This window comes from Protopterus annectens, chromosome 8.part0 (assembly GCF_019279795.1).
Source record: "Protopterus annectens isolate FY-2018-M chromosome 8.part0, PAN1.0, whole genome shotgun sequence".
Taxonomy (NCBI): domain Eukaryota; kingdom Metazoa; phylum Chordata; order Ceratodontiformes; family Protopteridae; genus Protopterus; species Protopterus annectens.
This window is the reverse complement of record NC_056741.1, coordinates 23,033,952-23,059,467: the sequence shown is the minus strand read 5'-3', so window position 1 is coordinate 23,059,467 and position 25,516 is coordinate 23,033,952. Positions and strand designations below refer to the sequence as shown.

General features: G+C 45.3%; 1 protein-coding gene across 1 annotated transcript in view; it reads left to right on the top strand.

Moving 5' to 3' along the window:
• NCAPD2 (non-SMC condensin I complex subunit D2) overlaps positions 1 to 25,516 on the top strand; it is a 1,714,408-nt gene that overhangs the window by 883,039 nt on the left and 805,853 nt on the right. The window contains exon 18 of the mRNA XM_044079588.1: positions 8,313 to 8,446. Within this exon, the coding sequence (XP_043935523.1) occupies positions 8,313 to 8,446 (134 nt within the window). The remainder of the gene's footprint in view (positions 1 to 8,312; positions 8,447 to 25,516) is intronic.

Sequence of the window (25,516 nt, the reverse complement as noted above, 5' to 3'; positions counted from 1 at the left end):
ACTCTTAATAGCTTTCACTTGAACAAGACTGATATCAGAACTTCGTACCCTGTGTTGCAAACCAGTCTGTTTGGTCTTCCATAAAGAGTTGCTTTAAGATCAAGCCCTTCCTGTGTAACTAAAGTTGGTTGTGACCCGGCCTTGAGCCAAACAGTTCATCTTCTAATATTCAATGGCAGGCCAAATGGAGCAATAAGTATCTGTAATTTTGGCAAGTAAATAACATTTGTTTACTTTACCTTTTCTGATGCATTTCAGACCTTTTTTCTAGTTTCACCTTGGTGTGCTTCTCTGTCTCTCTGACTACATGACTATGCAGTAGCTGTTTAAGGTGTGTGCATGTGATGGCTGTATCAAGCCTGTTGTTTAGTACTCTACTGCAACTTTTGCCTTGGTGAATGGCACAGTACTTCAGAATATGCCATTTATCAAGGTTTTAATAGGAGCTCTGGCTTGCATGGAGTTACTACGTGTCATTGCATTAGCTAAATCTTCTCCTTGACCGCCTTAGCAGGAGCTGATGCTATGGACTGCATTGCCACAGGTCAATGCTTCCCAGGAAATGGATTATAAGGAATTGTCCAGGAATGTGCAGGAAGTGATGGCTAGGAAGTTTAGCAGCTCATTCTAGGCATCAGAATGAGGGAGCCCTGGGTCCGTGTTGTACCACTTCTGTAACTTGTTAGGTTTCAGTCTTGGATGCCAGCGTATCTGCTACTGTTGGTCTTATCTCTGTAACAAAATGTTGGGAATGAGGCCATCACTGATTGGTATGGTGCCACCATTTGGCATGCTGAGCCAGTAGTGTACCCTCACAGCAGCAGTATCTGGCATTGATTAGCAATCTGTCAGACGTGGCACCAGTCTGATGCTTGGATCGTATATTCAGGCCCTGTTTTCATCACTGGATTTGTCACTGCTGATGGCTGTCTACTCTCTAATCACTTACTAGACTGGTTCCCCTTTCTTCTGCATGGATAACCCAATACCAGATTACATCAGAGCAATCACTGGCAAGTATGATGCCCGTATTCCCTGTACTCAAGTGCCCTGCCAACAATCCTTGCCAGTAGTAACACACAAACGCATCCAGAGCTCAGTGCTTGTGGGGAAAAGTTTTTCCACATGCTACATCAAAAGGAAGCTTATACCACTAAGACAGCCTTAATCATCTAAGTTGGAACACTCCATCAAAACACTATTAAGTGCAGCCTAAATCTAGATACTTGGAATCACCATAAGTGCATCATGCCATTAATCTGGGTGAAGGAGGTTCTACTTCTCGAGGGCATACCTGTCAGCTGCCCAGACTTTTCGCAATATGTCCAGGTTTTGGCCTCATTTTTTGTAGGTTCATAGGTGTGTACTAGACTGATGGCCCTGGAGCCTTTACAAGCCTAGCCCATAGGCGTGCCCTGGCGTCGTGCTGCCCAACCTTAGTTCTCAGTACCTCTACCAAGTAGAGCCACTGGAGTGATCCCCGGGGTGAACTTTCTATTTTCTAGCCACTCATCAAGATTTCTCTTGAAGAGGGCCAGTGAGGTGCTCTGCTTGACATGTATGGGAAGCCTATTCCTGAGCATAGGCAGTCTCTGGGTTATGAACCTGTCACTACAGCATGTTCTGTTGATTGTGGTAATGAGGTTGAGGTCTCTGGAGCATGTGATGCAGAGGGATTGTGATTTCTTTAGATGTAGCATTTCTAACAGAGGTGGGTCAGACATGGCTTTGTAAGTCAAGCAGAGATTGCCTCTTAGTAGACTATGAGACAGAGAATAGCTGGAGTTTTTTTGAGTCCGTTTTGATTTGTCATAAAATTTGTGGTTTTCTTGCAAATCATTTGAGTATTGAAGTTACTAAACAGACATTGAGTTTTACACCATGTCATTCAGGAAAATGCATACTAATGCAAAACTTGTTCTAGTAATATTTAAGTTCGTAAGATCAATATTTATAATCCGTCCAGCTGCTCTAGCCCTGACTATGGCCCAGCTGACCCAGGTTTCGATTAGCGACTCTGGCAACTCACTAAGTGACAGGGAAGAGATTGGCACACCTATCCTTGTAGGATGGCACTCCCTAAAAGGAAACTCGGTGCAAATACAATAAACTACTGTTTTGGGGGGGGGGGTCTGAAAGGGGAAGTGGATAAGGCATAACCTCCTTGAGAGAAGTACAAACAAGCTGTGCCACCAAGACACCCTTAGGATCCACAACTGGCCGCAGCAATACTGGTGTAAATCTAAGTTGGGGAGTAGAAGGATGGCTAGTAAGCCTGGGGTGGATGAGATGCTCTGGGGCCCAAGACAGAACAAATAAGTATGAGGGGACAAAAAAATTTAAAGAAATTATTTAAAATCTGTCCCTGATTTTGGTCCTTTGTAATTTGCAAGCAGCAACAACTGTATAGGTTTCCCCTGCTGTTGTCCTCTATAGGCAGATGAGAAGTTTGACTCCATCTGAAGGAGTTATTTAAGTTCATATGAGATAGGTGGGTAAGGGGATACAATATCCAGGGGTTGCAAAATTTCCATCACGCACACACCACAACCCAAGTGTCTGTTGGATGCTCTTTCCCCTTAGAGATGACACTTTAGACTGTCATTTCTGTAGTAAACTCACAAGAGACAAAATTATGTCTCAACTAAGCTTTACGGTACAAGTGAAACTCGACTCGAACAAGAAAGGAATATATATTTAATCACACTCCAAGCATATAAAAACGGTTAAGCGCTTTCATCTGTGTACTACAGACTTCTTCAGAACCATAATACTAACAGCTGATGACATATTTAAAAACTTTTTGGCGCCATTTTATTCAAGCGCTATACTTAACAATGTTTAAAGTGCTACTACAATTATTATCAAAAAAACATCTATTTTTCTAACACACATAAATGTATATCCACTATAAATACTTTAAAATCAATTTTTACTATCGGTGCATACACTATATTAAAATATTAAAATTAAGGCAATTATTGCAATTAAAATAACAATTCAAATAATGTTATTATGCTATAACAACTGTAAAAAAGGTTTTATGGAAATAAAATCATTTATGCCAGGAAATTGTGGCATTTGTCAACATTTGCCACTGGCTTTCTTTTCTACCCAGATAGGCTTTATAATTACCACCACACGGTGATATATTTACATAATCAATAATGCCAAATATAAAATTATGTGCATCACCTTTCTCTTTAATATGTCTGAACAATGCATTTTTGGTATCTTTAACCTTAATCTTATACCTATGTTCATATATACGCTTTCTAAACTGTCTTTCTGTTTTCCCTATGTAGAAAGCAGTACATACTGTACATTTAGCGAAATAGACTATGTTCCTACTATTACAGTTTCCCTTTTTAAACTTTATACAAGTACTATTGACATCATTTAATCTACATCCAATTGCTTCATTTATTACACAACACTGTTTACAAGACCCACATTTCTTAGTGTGGGTATTTGTAGACATTTTCTGAGAATTCAAGCCATTCAATAAATTTTTTATATTTCTACCCATTTTATATACAATACAAGGTTTTATTCCTACTACACCTTTGGCTTCATCTCCTACTAATTTATTCCAATATTTTTCCAGAATTTCTCTAACATAATTAACATTAGGTGTATAAGTCAATACACATACTCTATTAAATTCATCACTCACTTTATTCTTCCTAATAATTTTTTCTGTACCAATAACTAGAATAGGGGTATATTTATTGCCCCATTCAATAATAATATATGTTGATACATCATCTAATAATGTTAAGGGATAACCCCTATTAACAAACATATTTCTTATATTATCGATTTCTCTAACCATTGTGTCATAATCTGACTTCATCCTTGCTACCCTTATACATTGTCCCTTAAAGATGTTTCTTTGATTACTTGTATAATCTAGATAGCCATTAGAGAACGTTTCCTTTCTAAATAATTCAGATTGAAAACCTGTATCCATATGTCTAATATGTATCCAGATATGCAATACCTTGGCTTAAGGAGCAAAGTTTGGTAGATCATGTTAAAGCTAAATTACTGGATGCTCCCTTAAACCAAGACCGCCTGTTTGGCACCAGAGCAGAAGAAGAATTTAAAAAGATGGAGGAAAAAGTGAAATCTATGCAGACTGTTAAAGATTTCCTGGAAGTACAGCCTCCCAGATTTAGTAGGCATTGGCTTTCTAAGAATTGGTCCTTTCCTGTCTCGTCCAGGCCTTCAGTCCAAACCCAGTAACAGCAAACCACCTAGGCTACAGTCTCAAGGTACTCACAGGCCTAAGCAGTGGGGGGGGCTCCCACTTCCAAAGCTGGGAATAGTAAGACACCCCCCCCCCCTATGGTATACTGTCACAATGACAACCTTAAACCTTCAAAGCCCTGCTCAACTGACTGCTCCTTTAGGGGAAAGCTTGCCCTGCATGCAAAAAACTGGGAACTCATTACCCAAGACAAATGGGTTTTAAATAGTTTCCCAAGGACACAGATTCCACTTCCACACCTTACCAACTCCAAATGGTTGGCCAGACCTACCCCCAAATCAGTGGGCAGAGGCTCAACAGCAGGTTCTCTCGCTTCTAAGTATCAGGGCTATTCAAACTGTCCCAGCAGAAGAATGGGGACAAGGTTTTTACTCAAGACATTTCCTGGTACTCAGAAAAGACAACTCCTGGCGTCCTATTCTGGACCTATCTATCCTAAACACCTTTTTGGTAATCCCAAAATTCATAATGTTAACTCTTCATCAGCTGCTTCCTATGTTAAGCAAAAATGCCTGGTTGGCAACATTAGACTTGAAGGAAGCCTACCTGCACATCCCAGTAAGGGAATCCTGCAGAAAATACCTATGCTTCAGCGCAGGCTACATGCACTATCAGTTCTCTGCACTGCCCTTTGGTTTATCTACTGCGCCCAGAGTATTCACAAAGTGCCTATCTCCAGTCATTGCATTTGCAGGCAAAGAAATATTCAAATATACCCATACCTGGACGATTGTCTGATTCAGGCAGAAAGCCAGGACATACTTTTATACCATCTGGCATTTGTAAAGAAACTGCTAACCTCACTGGGGTACACCATAAATGAAAATAAATCTCACCTAGTACCCTGCCAACAAATTGTATTCCTGGGAGCAAGCTTGAACACAACTTCCCAGATGGCCTACCTCATGCCAGAGAAACAAGTCTTTCACAGCCTACTTCAAACTGGCCACAAAGACCCAGCTATCTGCAAGGAAATACTGCAAGCCGTGGGGTTCATGGTCTCTTGCATCTTACGAATTCCATATGCAAGACTGCATATGAGGAAACTACAATGATACCTAAAAAGCCAATGGTTTCAACATTCTCAGGACCTGGAAACAATGATTCCTATCATTCCTTGTATAAAGACAAAGTTCCTTTGGTGGGCAGAGGCCTGCTACCATAACAAGGGACTGCCATTCACTCTACCACCTGCCACCCAAACCCTAACAGATGCATCACACTATGCATGGGGGGCTCACCTGGCAGGGAAGTGCATTCAGGGCATATGGAACCAGAGTCAAATGCACCTGCATATCAATCAAAAAGAAATGTTAGCTGTACAGAATTCTCTGACAGCCTTCAAGGACCACATTCTTCCAGGACAAATATTGATAAAGACAGACACCACTGTTATGTGGTACATAAATAAGCAGGGGGGGACCCACTCATACCCTCTCTGCAGACTAGCCATGGCTCTGTGGAACACGCCCTTGAGCTACCAAGTACATCTACAAGCTGAATTCCTGCCAGGCAAGCTAAATTCACTGGCAGACGACCTAAGCAGAAATCTCATGGACCCACACGAGTGGAAATTGGAACCAACGATATTCAACATGTTGAGAAACAAATCAGGGGAGCCCAGAGATGGACTTGTTTGCCTCCCCTCAGAACTACCAATTGGACAAATTCTGCACAAGGACTCCCCACAGACAAGCTTGGAAAGTGGATGCCCTGTCCTTCACCTGGGAAAGCCTCTCAGTTTTCGCCTTTCCCCCTCTGCCTCTCCTCTCGGAAGTTCTACTAAAGATCAAACAGGACAAACCAAGAACAATACTTATTGCACCACACTGGCTACGACAGCATTGGTTATGCAGTATGTCACTGCTGGAACCATGGCACCTGCCTCAGACCCCTTCCCCTGCTGTCCCAGCAGGAGGGCCAGATTCTGCACCCCCAGCTTCAAACCTTGAACATTGCAGCCTGGCTAATTACCTGAGCTTTCCAATACCAGGCAAGCGCTGGATGTCATCCTGGAGGGAAGGAGGCCTAGTACTAAAAAATCCTATGCTGAAAAGTGGAAAATATACTGCTCCTGGAGCCAAGCTCAGGGGATGGGCACATCAGTGTCCAGCTTACCACATATTCTTCAATACTTAGAGATGCTTCACAAGGGCCTTTCCTTCTTCTCTATTAAAATTCATGCCTCAGCCATTTCAGCACATTGTAATACTGAGCCTCCCCTCTTCTCTCGCCCCCTGCTGAAACAATACCTCAGAGGGGCCAAAAATTTATGACCACCCAGGAGAGCCCCTACTCCAGCCTGGGACCTTAACTTTGTATTGCAAAAGCTCACTCTACCTCATTTTGAGCCAGCTGCAACTGCAGAGTTGAAATTGCTTTCTTGGAAAACAACCTTCCTTCTAGCCATCACTTCAGCAAGAAGAGTGTTTGAATTACAGGCCCTCATGGCAATGGAGCCCTTCATCATCTTCCATGCGGACAGGGTGTCCCTCAGGACCAATCCTTCCTTTATGCCCAAGGTGGTATCCAGTGTAGCCCTCAAACATGTCCATTCATTTGCCAACCTTCTTTTCTAATCCACAGAACAAAGGCGAACGAATACTGCACTCTTTGGACGTGCGCAGACAACTTGGATTTTATTTGGACAGGACTAAGCCTCTTACGAAAACTGAACAGCTGCTAGTTGCCTTTGCTGCAGGGGCAGAGGGGAAGGCCATTTCAAAGTGAATAGGCCATTGCATTCATTTCTGCTATAAGCACCATGGAAAACTGCCCCACAGGGGATAAGGTCACATTCCACCAGGGCTGCATCTACTTCTACAGCCTTTCTTAGAGGTGTCTCTATCAGGGCCAGCCTAGAAACTGCTACCCTGGAGTACTGTACATACCTTCACCAAGCATTAACACTTTCCAGTTTTTTCTAAATCCAGAGCTGGTTTTGCCACTGCAGTCCTGCAGGGCCTAATAGCTGGTCCTAATGCTTTCTAATTGCCTCCTCCCTTCCTCAGCTTTGGGAATCTACCCAAATGTAATGACTGCAACAGTGAAACACGAAGAACATAGCACAGTTGTGTACACTTACCATAAATGTAGATGTTCGAGTGTATTCACTGTTGTAGTCCTCCCTCCAACCCCCTGACTTCTGTTGGTTATAGGTTCATAGTTCATAGTTTTAGTACTAAGCTAACTGCCCTTGTGAGCCATTTTAAGCCTATACCTCTCCTCTTGTTTACTCTATTTAAACTTTCTGGTGTATTTGCTTATAATTGGAGGTGTAACCTTGTATATAATTGCTTCCCATTATGGGGGGCACCTGACATCTGGGGCAAGAAAAACTGATGTAATTGCTTCGGCTGCGTGCTTTATACCCCTGATGTCATTGACGAAGAGATGGCAACCGACGCAGGACCCAAGACTTTGATAATCAGGTCGGCTGAAGGCTACCTGCAAGCAGATAACCCAAATGTAATGACTGCAACAGTGAATACATTCTAACATCTACATTTATGGTAAGTGTACACAACTGTACTTTTTTTATTTTTTTGGGGGTGGGGGGGGGCGGGCACTTCTGAAAATTTCTCTTCCTTTGTGTCCTTTCGAAAAGTGTGGTTGTACCCTGTGGTATACTTGTGTAAAAAGAAGGGAAGGACACCTAGAAGTTCATAGAGTATTGCACTTTCTGAAGGTGCTCATTCCTGGAAAATCAGTTTGTTTGCCTTTGATTGGAAGGATAATAGATGGAACTTGTAGAGGTTAGAACATAACCCTTTCCTCAGGATATTTTACCTCAGGTGTTGGCATTCCCAGTTTGCCAGGATACCACAGGTGTTAGTTTAGAAGCTTGAGTCTCTTGAGTCAGATTTTTTTTTTAATTCATCAGGTACTGAATAAGCTAAGCGCATTGATTTTGACCCACTTAAGTTAATTATCTGTTTAATTTGCATTACATCTGTTAAATAAGGGATACTGTTTCCTTTGGGGAATTAAAATGTGTGCATTTATCAGAATGCTGTATAATGTGAATATTTTTTCCTAGATCTATGAGTTTGTGAAGGCAGATGAGATAAAGCCTCCAGTTATCCAGGTACTTTGGGAACAATTTACAGGCAAGTCTCCATGTTCAGTGCTGGAACGCCGGGCAGCTGTTATCCTACTAGGCATGGTGGCACGGTATGCATTTTACTCTTGTCTGTTGGAAGTTTTGACCCATTGTTGTGAAGTTAATCCAAAATAGTTTTAAAGGAAGGCTTTTTTTTTTTTTTTTTTTTTTTTTTTTTTTGATACATCCGTATTCTGTGTTACATAGGTGGTATTCCAAAGTGACCGACAGTATCAGAAAGAAATTTTATTTTGTCTCATGCGTGCAGACTAATGTATTTATGCATGGCTATGAGGATTCTTGATACCACAAAGTCTGACATATCCAAGTGGAATAATTTTTCTCCCCACTAGTGTGCTTGCACTATTTTATTTATCTATCTTTTATTAACTTGGTTATTCCCAATAGGCCCAGCAGCCTGTTATCAGGGGACACTCAAGGTGGTGGTTATACTACTAGGGGAAATTTCTTCATCTGCTTTCAATAGCTTAGGTGGATGCAACAGCACCTACCAGTAACTTAACATCTCATCCGAAAGATGTTGCAGTCAGGAGTGCAGCAGCCCTGTTATGCTGCACTGCAGTGTCAGCATTTGATCTATCTGGTGTGGTACTAGAATCTACAGCCTTCTGCACTAAGGAAAGGTGTACTACTTGTCGCACAACTGACAAGACTACCAGAGACTAGAATCCACAGCCTTCTGCACTAAGGAAAGGTGCAATACTTGTTGCACCACTGACAAGACTACCAGAGACTAGAATCCACAGCCTTCTGCACTAAGCTTAAATATAAACCCCTATGTCACTAGATGGGTTGCAAACTGGCTCAAGGACAGAACCCACATGGTTAGAATTGCTGGAGCCATTTCAGACTCCAAACCAGTTACAAGTGGCGTCCTACAAGGCTCAGTCATGGGACCTCTCTTGTTCGATATATATTTCTCGGAGGTACAGGCCAACATGAAAGGACTGTGGCTAACCAAGTTCGCAGATGACTGCAAACTGGGCGCCATAATAGACTCTCCAGCCGACACAAGCATCCTCCAAAAGGGCCTCATAGAAACAGACAACTGGTGCCAGAGCCATGGCCTCAGCCAAAAAGTGTATAGTCATCCCCTTTGGCAAAAACAAAATGCCCACAAATTATCACATAGGTGGTAATCCATTAAGTACAGAAGAAGTAATTAGGGACCTGGGGACCCAAGTTGATAGCAATCTCTCATTTGACAACCACGTGGCCAAAGTGGTTAGAAAAACATTTTATATAGCCCACCTAATCATGAAAGGGATTCACATCTAGATCAGGGGAGGTCATCGTGCCTCTTTACTCATCCCTCATCAGGCCCATAATTGAGTACAATGCCCCTTTTAGGATGTACCTTACTAGACACCTGCAATAACTGGAAAGACCCCAAAAGTACCTCACCAAGAGGATCAAAGGGCTCAAACAGATGCCATATGCTGCCTGGTTAAAGAAACTCCAGCTCTACTCAGTGGCATACCGCCTGCTCAGAGGCGATCTGTGCCTGACATATAAGGCCATGTCCAACCCGGAATTAATGGACATGCTGCACCTCAGAAAATCCAAATGCCATTGAGCTACGCGCTCGAGAGACTTGAACCTCAGCACTGAAATAAATAGGGCATGCTGGAGGGACAGATTCCTAACCCAGAGGCTCCCTTCACTCTGGAATAAAATCCCAGTCCAGGTTAGGCAGAATCCCTCATTGACTGTCTTCAAGAGGAATCTTTGAGTGGATGGGAGATCGTAGGTTTATCCCGGGTATCACTTCTGTGTCACTGTTGGACAGAGGCACAGTATACTAACCTCGAAAAAGGGCATAGCAAAATTAATTTAAAATGTGTGGCGAAAGCCAAACACACTCTGGCTAGGCTTATAAATGCCCTAGGGCAGATAGCCTAGTATGAACCTATAAGGAAAGGTGAACTACTTGTCGCACCACTGACAAGACTACCAGAGACTAAAATCCACATCCTTCTGCACTAAGGAAAGATGTACTACTTGTCGCACCACTGACAAGACTACCAGAGACTAGAATCTACAGCCTTCTGCACTAAGGAAAGGTGAACTACTTGTTTCACCACTGACAAGACTACCAGAGACTAAAATCCACAGCCATCTGCACTAAGGAAAGGTGTACTACTTGTTTCACCACTGACAAGACTACCAGAGACTAGAATATACAACTTTCTGCACTAAGGAAAGGTGAACTACTTTCACCACTGACAAGACTACCAGAGACTAGAATCTACAGGTCCTCTGCATTAAGGAAAGGTGCAATACTTGTTGTACCACTGACAAGACTACCAGAGACTAGAATCTACAGCCTTCTGCACTAAGGAAAGATGTACTACTTGTCGCACCACTGACAAGACTACCAGAGACTAGAATCTACAGCCTTCTGCACTAAGGAAAGATGTACTACTTGTCGCACCACTGACAAGACTACCAGAGACTAGAATCTACAGCCTTCTGCACTAAGGAAAGATGTACTACTTGTCGCACCACTGACAAGACTACCAGAGACTAGAATCTACAGCCTTCTGCACTAAGGAAAGATGTACTACTTGTCGCACCACTGACAAGACTACCAGAGACTAGAATCTACAGCCTTCTGCACTAAGGAAAGATGTACTACTTGTCGCACCACTGACAAGACTTCCAGAGTTTGTAATAACTTTCAGCTAGGAACTAGCTTACTGAGCTGTTTAAAAAAAAAAAGCTGCATCTGCCATCTCAGCCTATGTCTGAGGACACACCACCCCTACCCCCCAGTTTGTTTGTTGTTCATTGAAGTAGGTTTTGCTTTATATCTTGCAGCACAGATCCCCTTCTACAATTCATTTCATCAGCATGTCCCTTGGTTTTATTAAAGTTCACTATTTTTCCTTTTTTAAATTAAGTAACTTGCCAGTACAACTGTTGTGAAATTTTCTATGGGGTATTACTTTAACCAAGTGGAATTTTATGTTGCAAGCCCTAATGTATATTAAAACATTTTTCACAAGGTCAACGTATATTGTAGACTGACCCCTTTATACTGTAGGGTAGTCTCCGAACTCTTTCTAATTTGGTCTATTAAGTTTCCAGTATTATATTCTAAGCCTGAAAAGGAGGAAGATGATGATGCGATTGATGATGAGATTGTATGCAGACAGCTCAGGTAACTTAAGACTGACCATTTATTTGTATGCTAAGCCAGGGAAGCAGGACTGACAAGTACCGAAGCAGAGTATTACCATGTGGTTGGCTGGCTATAGCTGCTTCACCTTAATTAAGAGGGTCATAGCTAGACCATGTTTGGGTGAGGAAGAAGACATTTCATGAGAGCAGCTGCCATCAGGGCAAGTAATGAATCTGTTCAGATTATATTTGAAGTGGCTGTTTGGATTTGTCCACACTTCATGTATTGCAAGATAGATGTACAGCGCAGGTGGAGGTCTGGCTTTGTCCTGCAACATTACCTTCTAGGCCTATAATTAGACACCTACACTGCTTGGCACTGTCCCATTCATTTTATGAACTTATTTCAGAAGTTATTTTTATTAGAACTTGCAACTGTGACCGTACTCTTAGTAACCATATAGCCTATATTGTCATCTGTCAGTCTCTCAACAGATGAGTTTATCTGCCTCAAGGTGGATATAAATCAGAAATATCTTCAGAGCTTCTGCAGTGTTTGAGTTTCTTTCTCTCATAATGTACTGCAATTTATAACGTAGAAAGACACTAGCTATTTTTTTCTACACTGTCAAAACTTTTCCTGTTTCCTCTCTCTGTTCTTACAGGGGTCTACCCAAGCCTGCCCATTTTTGTGTGTATAGACTTCATCCATGAGTCTCCATTTAATTATGGAAAAGGCTTCGATTTTTTGAAATGACATAAGTGAAACATAAAATCCTCCCTTAAGATCTGTGTGCAGTGTATTTTGTTCAGAAAATGAACACATCTGAAGTAGTTAACTTCATTTGTCAGCAACCTGTGGGTATCTGATCCGATTCGGTTCAGAGCCGGCAGCTTTCTTAGCTCAGAGACGAGCTCCAAGCTCCTCCCCTACCCATAATGCCCTGCCACCTCCTCCTAACCCTCAGATCTCGTTTGCCATGGCTTCTGTAAGCTTACAATGAGCTCCTAGCATGGTATCGTGAGTTAAGACTTTGTATTTTTCTGTCAAATTTTTCTATATCGGTGTGTGTGTGCGATTCCCTTCTAACTCCCTTAGCTTTTTATGGGTAGTTTTAAAATATTTTAATTAAAGTCTATTCCCCTCCCCCCTGTCTATGTGTGAAGGTGTGTGTGTGTGTGTGGGCCTGTTCTCTTTTTTCTTTCTTACAAAATGTCTGAAGGCCCAAAAGCTGCATTTTCTAAATGCTCCGAGTGTGGCCATAAGCTGTCCCCAGTGGATGGCCACACTGTGTGCATTATTTGCCTGGATGTTGATCACCTTTCTTCGGGCTGCACTATTTGCGCAGCTTTCAACCCCAGGGCTTTGAGGGATAGGAGGACGAAGCTAATCCTGGCAGGCCTTTTGCCCCCTGATTCCACTTCGTCCTCCTTACTCCTCTGTGGCACCAGCTGCGGCTGCTCCACCTACCGCCTCCGATCCCCTGGCCGGGACTCAACCTCCCTCTGGTCCAGGAGGAAAGGGACGGCAAAAAGAGAGAAAAAGGATAGGGAACGGGAAACATATAGGCACCGTAGCCACAAGAGGCGGTCAGTGTGTTCCATTGGCTCCGCCATCCAAGCAGCTTGCCTCTCCCCTTAAGGTCTCCAGGTCTTCCCCCTCCCGGTTTCGTTCTCCACGTTTCTCCCCAGAGCCGGAGGAGAAGGGCCCGGTCACCTTCGAGGTCGTCTAGGTGGCCTTCCTGGCCGGCCTCAGCGGCCTTGTCCAGATCAACGAGAAGTTTATCGGATGCAGACATGGACCGGATGATGCGTCGATTCCTTCAGGCCCAGCTGCAGATGGGAGTGCTGTTGCCCCCCCTCCGGGGGAAGCTCTACCCCCTTTTTCTCCCCCATTGCTCCTTCTCCAACCCGCTATCGGGGTTCGGAGCTGTCGGATCAGTCTAGCGTCAGAGCCGAGGTGGTGCAGGTGCCGATAGTGTTTCCTACTTCGGCACCGACTGTACCCTCGAGTCTGTTGGATCCGTTTTTGGATCCGTGCTCTCGGGGCCGTGAGTTGAGCGTCTGATCCGGAGGGGTTAGTGGGCCTTTGGCTCCATTGAGGTCGGAGCGCACTACTCTTTTGGATCCGATCGGGTCATCTCTGGCACCGATCCGCACGCCGGATGCGAGGGGACTGCTTTCGGATCCTAGGGAAAGCGGCTCACCCTCAGCATTCAACATCATGGAGAGGGTCCTTTCGAGGGATTCGAGAACCCAGGCTCTAGCTTCGGATCCACCCGCCATTCCCTCTCAGACGGGCCTGTCTTCCATCATCCAGCCCCAGGGACAGCCTGCGCCTACGTCCCAGATGGTTCCTGTAGAGGAACAGGACATTGTTGGTAAGGCCTCTTTGGACAGCACTTGGACTCACCTGAGTCCCTCGCAGAAGACACGGACTTAGAGTATGGGGAAGGTTCCCCAAGGTCACCCCCCCGAAGACGTCTCCTTTGGAGACATTATGGAAATATTTACGCATTAGAGGGGAATGGTCTGCCCAAAAACCTTCCTCAAATGAGTCTGTGTTTCTGGAGGCATTTGACGCAGGCCCATCTACCTCTTGGGTGTCCCCTCATGCCAACCCTCTGGTGGACCTCATAACTACCAGGGCATGGAAGGAGCTGGGCACTGTCGAGCCAGTACCCGAGAGACCTGACAGGATCCTCAGCCCCCCCTCGGACTGGACAGTTTAGAGCAAGGGTGCCCCAGTGGATGCCATGGTGGTGGCAGCTGCCACTAAAAAGGAATTAGCACAGGAGAGTTCCTCGGTACATCCTCCAGAAAAGGAGTCTTGGATGATGGACCGCCTCGGAAAGCAGATGTTCACTTCCGCGACCTTCTCTGTAAGGTCACTGAACTATATGGCACATGTAATTCGGCTCCGGCGGGACCTGATCAAGGAGTATGCTGGATCACCCCCAGAGTCCATGTCGGCCGAGGGCAAGCGGACCTTCCCAGCTCGAATGGCCACTCAAGTTGATTACTAACACATCTATGCGGCTTCTCTCCCATGCCACGGAGAGAGTGGCTAGAGCCAGCGGAAGAGGCTTGTCTTGCGTAGACAGGCCTGGCTCCGCCTCTGCGATTTTGTGGAACCCTTCAAGGCATCCTTCGCAAACGCCCCTTTTGACGGTTCTACGCTTTTCGGCAAAACCGTCTGCGAAACACTTCTCCAGAGCGAGAAAGACGGGAAGACATTGTCTGCCATCGAGATCCGCTTCTCTGCTCCTCAGAGGTCCTACTCTAGGAACCAAAGAGGACAAAAGATGTGGTTCCGGAAAGCTCAACAATCCCATTTCGCTCCTGATCCTTCATCCTTCAGAGGCAGAGGACGACAGGGTGGACGCCGGTTCAGAGGCAGAGGGGGCCGAAGAATTTCGGGTCGAGGGAACCCTTTTCTGACCGACCCGCACAGCAACCCTGAGGGGTTGCCCGACTGCTCCTCTCTATATAATTCGGAGCACCCAGCGATCTGTCGTGATGGACTCCCAGTGTGCTAGGTGCTCCGAATTATATTCAGAGGCTACTCTATCTAGTCCTAACGTATCCTCCCCAGTCAGGGAGCCTCCCCGATGTTCCACCCAATCAGAGGGAGGTAGCAGCATCTGAAATTCAAGAGCTGCTAAGAAAGAGCCATCCAGCGGGTCCCCCTCGGGCAGTCCGGATCAGGCTTTTCCTCCAGGTTCTTTTTGGTGCCAAAAAAGACTGGGGACTTGTGACCGATTCTCGATCTGTCCACACTGAACCGGTCAGTCGCCAATGAAAAGTTCTGGATGGTCACTATTCAATCCATTCTCCCACTTTTACAGGAGAATGACTGGATGAGCTCGATAGACCTCAAGGATGCGTACTACCACATTCTAATGGACAGGTGATCCAGGAGGTTTCTCCGCTTTCGGCTTGGAGCCAGCCATTATCCGTTCAGGGTCCTACCCTTTGGTGTCACCACAGCCCCCAGGGTGTTAACCAAGGTCATGGCAGTTGTAGGGGCCCACCATACAGGTCTTTCCTTACCTGGATGACTGGCTCCTAACCGCCCCCACCAGGCATCTGCTATGTTCAGGCAGGGACTACTTCTTAAATCTAGCCTGCCATCTAGGGATCATTATCAACCACAAGAAATCCTCCCTTCAGCCTACTCAGATCTTGGATTTCATAGGGGCCAGGATAGACACTGTGCAATCCAAAGTCTTTCTGACGGCGGACAGACTTCGTAATTTAAATCTTCACATTCTGGCTCTCCTACAATCTCCAGCCCCCCCAGCGGAACTAGTCCTGTGGGCCCTTGGGTCCATGGCAGCGGCCATCAATCTGTCACCTATCGCACATCTGAAGATGAGAATCCTTCAGTGGACCTTACAGGTTCAGTGGTCCATCCTACGTCAACCCCTGTCTACAACTATTCCTCTCAGCAGGATTTGCAGGGAGTCTCTACTTTGGTGGCTCCACTCCAGAGTCCTCCAGGAAGGGCGCCCCTTCTCCATGTCCCCACCTCAAGTTACAGTGACCATGGATGCATCTCTCCTCGGGTGGTGAGGGCATTGCATGGGCAGATGCGTCCAAGGCACGTGGACTCACACAGACCTCATTGCATATGTCCTGGATATGAGGGCGGTGCTTCTAGCGTTGCTGGCTCTTCATCCCCTTCTTCCTCCGGGGACTATTGCAATTCAAACAGACATGTCGGTAGTCTGGTACATCAACAAACAGGGGGGAACCAGATCTTACCACTTTGCCGAGAGGCCATGAGAGTGTGGGAATGGGCGATATCCACCAACCGTTTTCTCTTAGCAACGCACATACCGGGTCAGTCAAGCATTCTAGCGGTCAGGTTGAGCCGAACGATCCTCTCACCTTACGAGGGGTCTCTGAACCCAGTAGTAGCGGAGCAAATCTTCCTCAAATGGGGTCAACCTTGCTGCGATCTGTTCGCCTCGCCTTCGAACACTAAGTGCAGCGAGTTCTTCGCTATAATTCCCCCACCAGGGGAAGTCCCCAGTGACACTCTGGTTCATGCTTGGCCATCCGGTCTTCTGTATGCTTATCCTCCTCTTCCATTGATGATCAAGTTCTTGCAGAAAGCTCGTTGGATGGGGAGCAGAGTTATCCCCATAGCCCCATTCTGGCCTCGACAAACCTGGTTCCCATACCTACGGTTTCATCTAGTACATCCTCCCTGGATCCTAGATCCCATTCCAGGTCTGATTACTCATCCCTTAGGATTGAAAACACCCGACCTGGACTACCTCAAGCTCTCAGCATGGTTGATCCAGTTCCATTAATGGCTAGGACTCCCGGTATATCTTCCTCAGTTAAGGCCATCCTGGTGGCCGCTCTTAAACCTTCTACCAGGAAAATCTACAAGAGTAAGTGGAAGCGTTTCTCTATCTGGGAGGAGCATAGGAATTTGGATCCCTTTACGGCTCCTAGCCCAGCAGTCCTCGACTTTCTATCCCATATCTTCCATCAAGGGGCTAGTTCTTCTACTGTTAAAGTTCAATTGGTAGCTATTTCCCACTTCCACATTGGAAACAGTTTTGGCCCCCCCCTAGCTTCCTCCAAGATTTGCAAGACATTCCTGAAAGGAACCTTCCTGTTGAGACCCCCTCTTAAAGATGCAGTTCCTCCATGGGATCTAACACTAGTTCTTCAGGCTCTCACTGGCCCCCCCTTTGTGCTCGCAGCTTCAGTCAATTTAAAATATGTATCTTGGAAAACTGCCTTCTTGATTGCCATTACCTCAGCTAGGAGGATATCGGAGCTTCACGCTCTTTGCAGTAAGCCCCTCCATACATCATCTTTCATAAAGACCGGGTTTCCCTTAGGACTAATCCCTCCTTTCTACCTAAAGTGACTTCAGAAGCCAATATAAACCAGTCCATCAATTTACCTGTCTTCTTTCCGAATTATCAAAACAAAGGAGAGTATAGACTTCATTGTTTGGATGTTCATAGACAGTTGAGATTTTACTTAAACAGAACAGCCGAACTTCGAAAATCGGGTCAACTTTTTGTGTCATTTGCTAAATCCTGTCTGGATAAACCAGTGACTAAAGTAACCTTAGCTAGTTGGATTTCCCAATGAATCCTCCTCGCATACAAAAGCTCTGATCGTCCTGAGCCCCTGAGGGTTCGAGCCCATTCTACCCGATCTATGGCTACTTCTGCTGCTTTCTGGTCAAGGGTTTCTTTGGATGACATTTGTTCAGCAGCTACTTGGGCTTCCTGTCATACATTTATTACACATTATAAATTGGATTTAGTATCCAGAGGACGCGCATCGTTTGGCTCTGCAGTGCTCCGGAATATCCTTCCATGAAGACCTCCCAAGTTGTTTGGTAGCTGGGGACTCTCCCACAGGTTGCTGATCAAATGAAGTTTAACTACTTCAGATTAAGAATTTATGTACTCACCATAACGTTCCATCTGAGTAGGTAACTTAATTTGTCCGCAACCAACCCTCCCTCCATCCCCCGAACCCTTAGTTTGTTCTTGAAGGATCAGGATACGTCGCTTCCAGATGACATCAGGTAGGACGTTCAGTATTCCATTCTTGTGTTATAGTAATTCTCTATGACATTATGGCAAACTCGATCTGAGGGTTAGGAGGTGGTGGCATGGCATTATGGGTAGGGGGAGGAGCTCGGATCTTTGAGCTAGGAAAGCTGCCTGCTCAGATCAGATACCACAGGTTGCTGACAAATGAAGTTACCTTCTCAGATGGAACGTTATGGTGAGTACATAACTTCTTATTAAATGTGACTTGTGATGTTTGTTCTTCCTTTGCCAACAGCCTTTTGAACAGAAAAAATAGGCTGATACTTTAAGGCCTTTTCCTTGGCACAGGTGGAGATTTCAGCAGTCTGAGTGGAACTCTACCTTTTCATTTTTTTCAAAGGCACCAAGACGTTGGTAGCTAAATCTTCTGGAAAAAGAGACAGATCCAGAGAAGAGGAAAAAGACATGGTGAACTTATGGATAGAATCTGTAGCAGAGATGAAGGTTGAGAGAGAGGAAAAGGAAGATGAGCAGATTCGCAGACCCCTCCTGCCCTGCTTCTGAAGATCGCAAAATTCCCAGAACATTCTCTGCCCTTGGTGCCAACTCTTTCAAGTCCATCCCCTCCCTTCCTGTAGTCCCATTATCAAGCAACTCTGACTTAATCTTGGGTCACTCTCCAAAAGGAATTTTATTTCCTGGGTCTTCATCCTCGTGAGTGAGCTGTCTAGATTTGTCCTAAAGACGACCTTTGACAACATCCACTAGGTCAGTCAGATCCTCCAGAAGTATAGTGGATGTTGATTGAAATAAGGTAATATTTGTCAAGGCCAAGATAGATATGGGAGTCATTCCCTCCCCCCATCAACTTCAAGGGTAGAGAGAGAGCTTGTCACATCCACTCCCCTTAAGTTGTTCCTTCTCTGGCCCTCATTTAAAATCTGATTTCTGAACAGAGGTACTTTTCTCCCTGATCCATCCCCTTGTCAGTGTCTACAGCCTTAAGGTTTTCACTGACCGTTTCTGTGATTCACTCAGCTCTGAAGTCTGAAGCCAATGTGGTCCTAGATCTCAGATGTCAATGCCTTTCATCCAGGGGTGGAATCAACTTCAGGCTTGTCCTTGTTTTTAGGGGCTTTGGCTGTCGATAGTTCAAATTCAGTTTCAGCTTAGGGTCTGGTCAGTTATCAGCTCAGAGGGTTAGAGCTTCTGTTCCTTTGGTATTGGATTGAGGCCAAATTTGAGAGAACCTCTGTGAGCACAGTTGTCTTCATTGTCTGCCTTTGAGACTTGAGAAAATGCATCACTTGCATTGATTCCCAATAGACTTCCCATTGCATCTGTGAGGCTCAGCCCTCATCTTTCCTATGGGTAACCCCTCTAGAGAGTACCATATCGTTCTCAAGGGAGCAGGGACATTTCTGACTGAACTTCATCCCTGCCAGAAGAGCACAGAAAGCTTGTACATGCAAGAGGAGGAGCATGGAGTCCTCTCAGGAGTCTCTCACCAAAGTCATGGACCTCAGTGAAGAAGGAGCACCTAATCTGGTGAGTTAAATGAATTTTAACATTGTAACTGGTCCACATATGCCTCTTTTCTGGATGAGTTTGTACCTTTCAAGACCTTTGGAATGGACCTATTTACCCCCATGGTGGTTCTATCTGCTTATCAATTTACTAATGTTGATTTGCAGAGGGTTTAGTGGAATGTTGATGTGCTGCAACAAATCCCACACATTAGACAAGGTGCTTAACCCTTCCAAGGATTGACCACATTGGAGCAAAGGTCTTCTTGTGGATTCTGTTCTTGCAGTGGCCACCAAGAAGGAGCTATCTGTGGAGGGTTTCATGTTCCATCCATCTAACAGCGCATAGAGTGATCGATCATTTTAGGATCATGTTTATGCTTCAGGAAGTTTCCCTTTTGGCATTGAACTGCTCATATCAATGGGTTCCAGATGGAATTAGCTAGCCCAGCTTACTAAACTTCCACAGAAGGCCTCTAACAGATACTAGGAAGTTCATGGAATTGCTCACTAATGTTACCACAAGGCTGATTTCTAACGCAGCAGATGGAACATTGAGAGCAGTAGGTACTGGCATTGCTTTGTTGCCATGCTTGGCTGTAGTTAAGATGTTCTTTCTTCCTTACTGTCTTGTGCAATGTGTCATCTTTTCTGGGCCCAAAGTCAAAAAGGAGTGAGTGAGCAAGAGGGCAAAACATTGTCTGCCATGAGAGCTTTTGTTTCTAACCTTCAAGGCAGAGGGGGAACTCCAGTGCTCACTGCCCCAGGATCAGCGAAAATCTGCAAAATTAAGGGTGTAGAGGAGACTCTCCTTGATTTCTGCTCCCCTCTGGAGGCAGTCGAGGATGCTTATCTCATCTCTTGGAAAACTGGATGGCCATCACACAAGATTCTCTGAAGAGAATAACATCCAGAGACTACTTAATCCCCTTCAACAGCCCACTTATAAGACCCTTCCAGCTTTTACACCCCAGCAAAGAATGGCTACAGCCCAAGAAGTTTGCTGGTCACTAGTGCTTCATCCAGGTGGTCCCAAAAGATCAGAATCTACTCAAGATCTTTTTTTAGTTCCAAAAAAGATCAAGGACCCCAGGCCTTCAGACTATGTTGAGCCTCAGCTCAAGGGCAAGTAGTCATGATGCAATTCATTTTTCCCCTCCTGGAATTTACGTCCTAACTGGATGTGCTCTGTAGACCTTCAGGATGTCTCTTATATGAAAATTGTAGGCAGCCCAGAAGGTACCTCGCTTTGAATTTAAATGTATAACACCAGTGTCAGCACATCTTTGCCTGCAGGGGTTCCATGTATTCCTGTATTTAACCAACTGGCTTCTCATTGCAAGAACAAAAGTACTTTTACTACATTTGTGCCGATCCTTTTAAATTAGAAGTCAAGCTTGCAACCCCCTGGATCATTAGATTTCATAGGTTGTTGTCAGACAGTATCACAAATTGCAAAATTACCACAGTCAAGGCTTGACTTCGCCTGCAGACAGAAGTCCTCAGTACTGCAACTACCAGCATCATTAATTCTTCATTTACTAGGGTCCATGGCAGCCTTAGTAACTTTGGTCTTTTGTGCAAAGTTCTTTACAAGATTTCTGCAGTGGACCCTGTTGTGCCCAGTGGTCTATCTTGATACATCCTCTTCACCATCCAGTCAAGCTGTCCTCTCTCTAGGTTTTGCCACATCTGTTAATGGGTAATTTCTCTGGTTTCACAAGGATGCCCCTTTCTGTTACCTCGTTACATGGCTATGGTGACTTCTGATGCCTCCTTGGGTTGGAGGCAGGGGATTTTGAGGGGAGGACTGTTTTAGAAATGTGGATTAATTAGGAAGCCCGTCTACACATTAGCTTTCTGTAGCTGAGGGTTGGTCCTTTCAGTGTTGCAGGAACTTCGAGGCTTCCTTCACCAGGATGCAACTTTATGCAGGCAGCGCTTCAGGTGTCTTGGTGAATCAGCAAAAAGGGGGGTGGGGGTCGCATTCTTACCTGCTATGTCTTAGAGGCCATGAGACTATGGCAATGGACAATGTTTTCTTATAACACACATTCCAGGTCAAACCATTAATGTTATGTAGTCCTATCTCGCCTCCATTATTACGTGTGGGTTCGGAGCCAATCCTCCGCTCCGACTTGGCCGCTTAGAAAGCCTGAAAACTTCTGATTGGCTCATGGCTAATAGGTATCCCATGGTGCCCGCGCACATTCCCCAGATCTCATTTGCCGTGTCTTCAGTCGGAAGCTTCTGTTGGTTGGCCGTAGCTAAGTGATTTAGTTTTTTTATTATTACTACTTGTTAGGAGTTTTAGCTTTGTGTTAAGTGCTTTTCTGATTGCTGATAGACACAAATCGGTATCACAATAAGGCTACTAACCAGACTTGACCTATTACTGGATTTGACTTATTACTGCTATAAAATTCTTGGGCCTGTTGGCCTTTTGTGTGCGATTCCCGTGTGTGTGCTTTTAGACTAGACCGTTTTACTTAGAGGTGCTAGTTTGTTCCCTTTTCCTTTACACTAGGTTCGTTTAAGTTAGAAAACCTAGTAAAACTGCCCCTTTATTTTTTGTTGTGAGAGTTGGGCTAGATCTGTTTAAGTTAGAGGATCTAGTGAATCTCTTGTTGAGTGAGTGTGTTGGTTGTTTCTTACAATCGCCTATATTGTTACTGCCATTATGTCCAAAGAACATAAAGAGCATAAACAGGATTTAAAAAGTGTACTAAATGCTCGCAAAAAACGTCCATCACTGATGGACCATAGCATCTGTGTGTACTGTTTAGGGGCCATACATCTTCAAGAAACTTGTCTCTTTTGCCATTTCTTTAGTCCCAGAGTGCTCCAGGAACGGAAGAATAAGCTGATTCTAAAAGGCATGTTAAAACCTTCCTTCAAGGAATATTTCCAGTTTGTCGTCCTCTGCTAGGTCGCAGTCTTCTAGAAAAGATAAGGGCAAGACCTCAAAAAGGCCTTCTCCAGCCTCAACTTCCGTCTCTGAACCTCCACAGAAGTTACCAAAATCAGAGATGGCCTCTGTCTCTTCAGCTCCACTGTCCTCGGAGCTGATCGAGATTCTGGACACGGACCATGCAGTATCGGCACCAAGTGCTTTGGTGCCGATCACTAGCAGTCCTCTTCGGAGCCGGACTACAGACATTCCACCGGTCACCCCTAGTCTAAAATCACCTATATTGCAGAGAGCGAGGTCTCCCACACTGTCTCTAGATCCTCCAGGAGCTTATCTGAAGAAGACCTAGACAGAGTGGTGCTCAAACTCCTTAAGTCATCGGCCTTGCCAAAATTTTTATCTGCTCTGACCATTTCTGTCTCGGAGCCGACTACTGTTACCAATCCTGCTCTTTTTCCTCCTCCAACCAAGATTGGGCCTTTAGAACCGATGCTGTCTGTACCGACTATAGTGGTGTCCTCGACTTCAGTACCCCGGGTGGTTGTCTTGGAGCCGAGCTCTGCTCCAACACTGTTGGCACCTTCCGAAGTGTCTAGGGTCCGAAGCTCTTCGGTCGGGCCCGAGAGGGACACTTGGAACCAAACCTCTTCGGTGCCGAGTCTTCCTCTTGGTGCATCGGCCCGAGTGAGCTCGGACCCTACATCATTCTCTGAGCCGATTCCTTTGGAGCCATCGGCACCTACGCTCTCCTCGGAGCCGGGGCATCGTTCGGAGCCGGAGGAATCTGTCTTCGTGAAGATGAGGCACATGTTGGATAGTTCATCCGTACCATGTAGGAGTACCTATGCTATACTCCCTCAAGTGCCGACTATGGTCTCAGCAACCTCTTTCCCCTGGGATGGTAGAGACTCACAACCTCAGGACCCCCATTTGGGTGGGCCCCGGTCTTCCGAGACCTCCCCAGAAGACCCCGCTGAGGAGCCTCTTCAGAAGAGATCATGTAAGAGGAAGCATGTGGACTCCCCTGATGAGTCTTGTCACATCTGACACTGACCTCGATGAGTCGGAGAGGTCCTCTAAAGATATCTCCTTTGCCGACATCTTGGAGATCCTCAGGCAGAGAGGTGGCTGGCCCACCGTTACCCCTTCCGATGAGGAGTCAGTGTACCTAAAGGCTTTTGGGTCTCAACCCTCAGCTTCATGGGTGTCTCCTACATTTGACTAATTACTTGATCTTATGAGTCAGAAAGCATGGCAGACTCCTGATGCCATGGAACCAGTCCTCAGGAGGCTGAATAAATTGCTGGTGGATTCAACCAGGTCATCTTGCCACAGGGACTTCCTTTGTACCGCACCAACCCGTTGCCACTGTGACCACAGATGCCTCTCAGATGTGTGTGTGTGTGTGTGTGTGGGGGGGGGGGGGCATTATCTTGGCAGGACTGTCCAAGGCACATGGCGAGAGGAGGAGGCCCATCTGCATATCAGTGTCCTAGAGATGAGAGCGGTACTTCTAGCGTTGCAAGCACTTCACGACTTTCTCGCTCTAGGGACGATAGCTATCCAAACCGACAACATGTCTGTGGTCTGGTATCTAAACAGACAAGGGGGGACCAGATCATACCCCTTATGTCAAGAGGCCCTGTGAGTTTGGAATTGGGCGATTTCTTCCCAATGCTTTCTCATTGCAGCGCACATCCCGGGGACTTCCAACGTGATGGCAGACAAGCTAAGCAGGACTATATTGTTACCTCACGAATGGTCCTTGAACCAGAAAATAGCCAGTATGATCTTCCACAAGTGGGAACAACCCTGCTGCGACCTCTTTGCCAGCCCCATCAACACCAAATGCAGCACCTTTTTCTCTCTCATCCCCCCTCCGTGAGTCTCTCCAAGAGATGCACTAGTCAACGATTGGCCCTCGGGACTCCTTTATGCTTTTCCTCCTTTTCCACTCATCCCCAAGGTCATACAGAAAGCAATGCTGTTGGGAAGCAAGATGATCCTCATCACTCCTTCCTGGCCTTATAAGATTTGGTTCCCTTTTCTCGGGCCTCACTTGTTAGACTACCCATGGACTCTGGACCCAGTGCTAGACCTCCTGACACACATCAGTTTCTCTTAACCCCAGTCTCCACACTCTCTCAAACTGACAACATGGCTACTCTAGTTCTGTCACTAGTCAGGCTTCATGATTTGTCTCCAGCTGTAACTTGTATTACCTCTTCTCACAAGCCTTCGACCAGAAAATTGCATCATAGTAAATGGAAGAGATTTTCTATATGGGCGCACAACGGAGAAGTTGATCCATTTACAGCTCCCATTACTATTTTTCTCAAGTTTCTTTCAGAACTTTCACCAGGGTTCAGTGGCTTCTATACTCAGAGTTCAGCTAGCAGCAATATCTAATTTTCATGTGGGGATTATTGATTCCAGTCTTATGTCTCACAAACTGTGCAAATCTTTTCTTGGGGATTCTATGATGTTAAGACCTCCTGTGCAAGACTCCGTTCCTTCTTGGGACCTGAATCTAGTCCTGTCTAAACTTACTCTGCCACCTTTTGAACCAGCCCATAGTTGTCAGTTGAAATTCCTGTCTTGGAAGACTCTCCTTCTGGTAGCAATAACCTCAGTCAGACGAGTTTCTGAATTACAGGCTTTCTCAGTTAAACCTCCATATTTAATTTTTCACAAAGATAGGGTCTCTCTCCGGACCAACACTTTTATTCCTAAAGTCTGTTCTCAATTTCACTTAAACCAAACAATTGAATTGCCAGTGTTCTTCCCTAATCACTCCAATAAAGCAGAGTATACATTCCACCAATTGGATGTGCATAGGCAACTGTTTCTATATCCACCGGACCAAAGAATTTAGAAAATCAGAACAGCTGTTTATTTCTTTTTCTGAGGTGAGAATGGGCTTGCCAGTTTCCAAGATTACACTATGGAACTGGATCTCAAGTTGTATTTCCTTTATTTACAGTACTCAGGGAAAGGAGTTACCCAAGTCCAAGCGCATTCCAG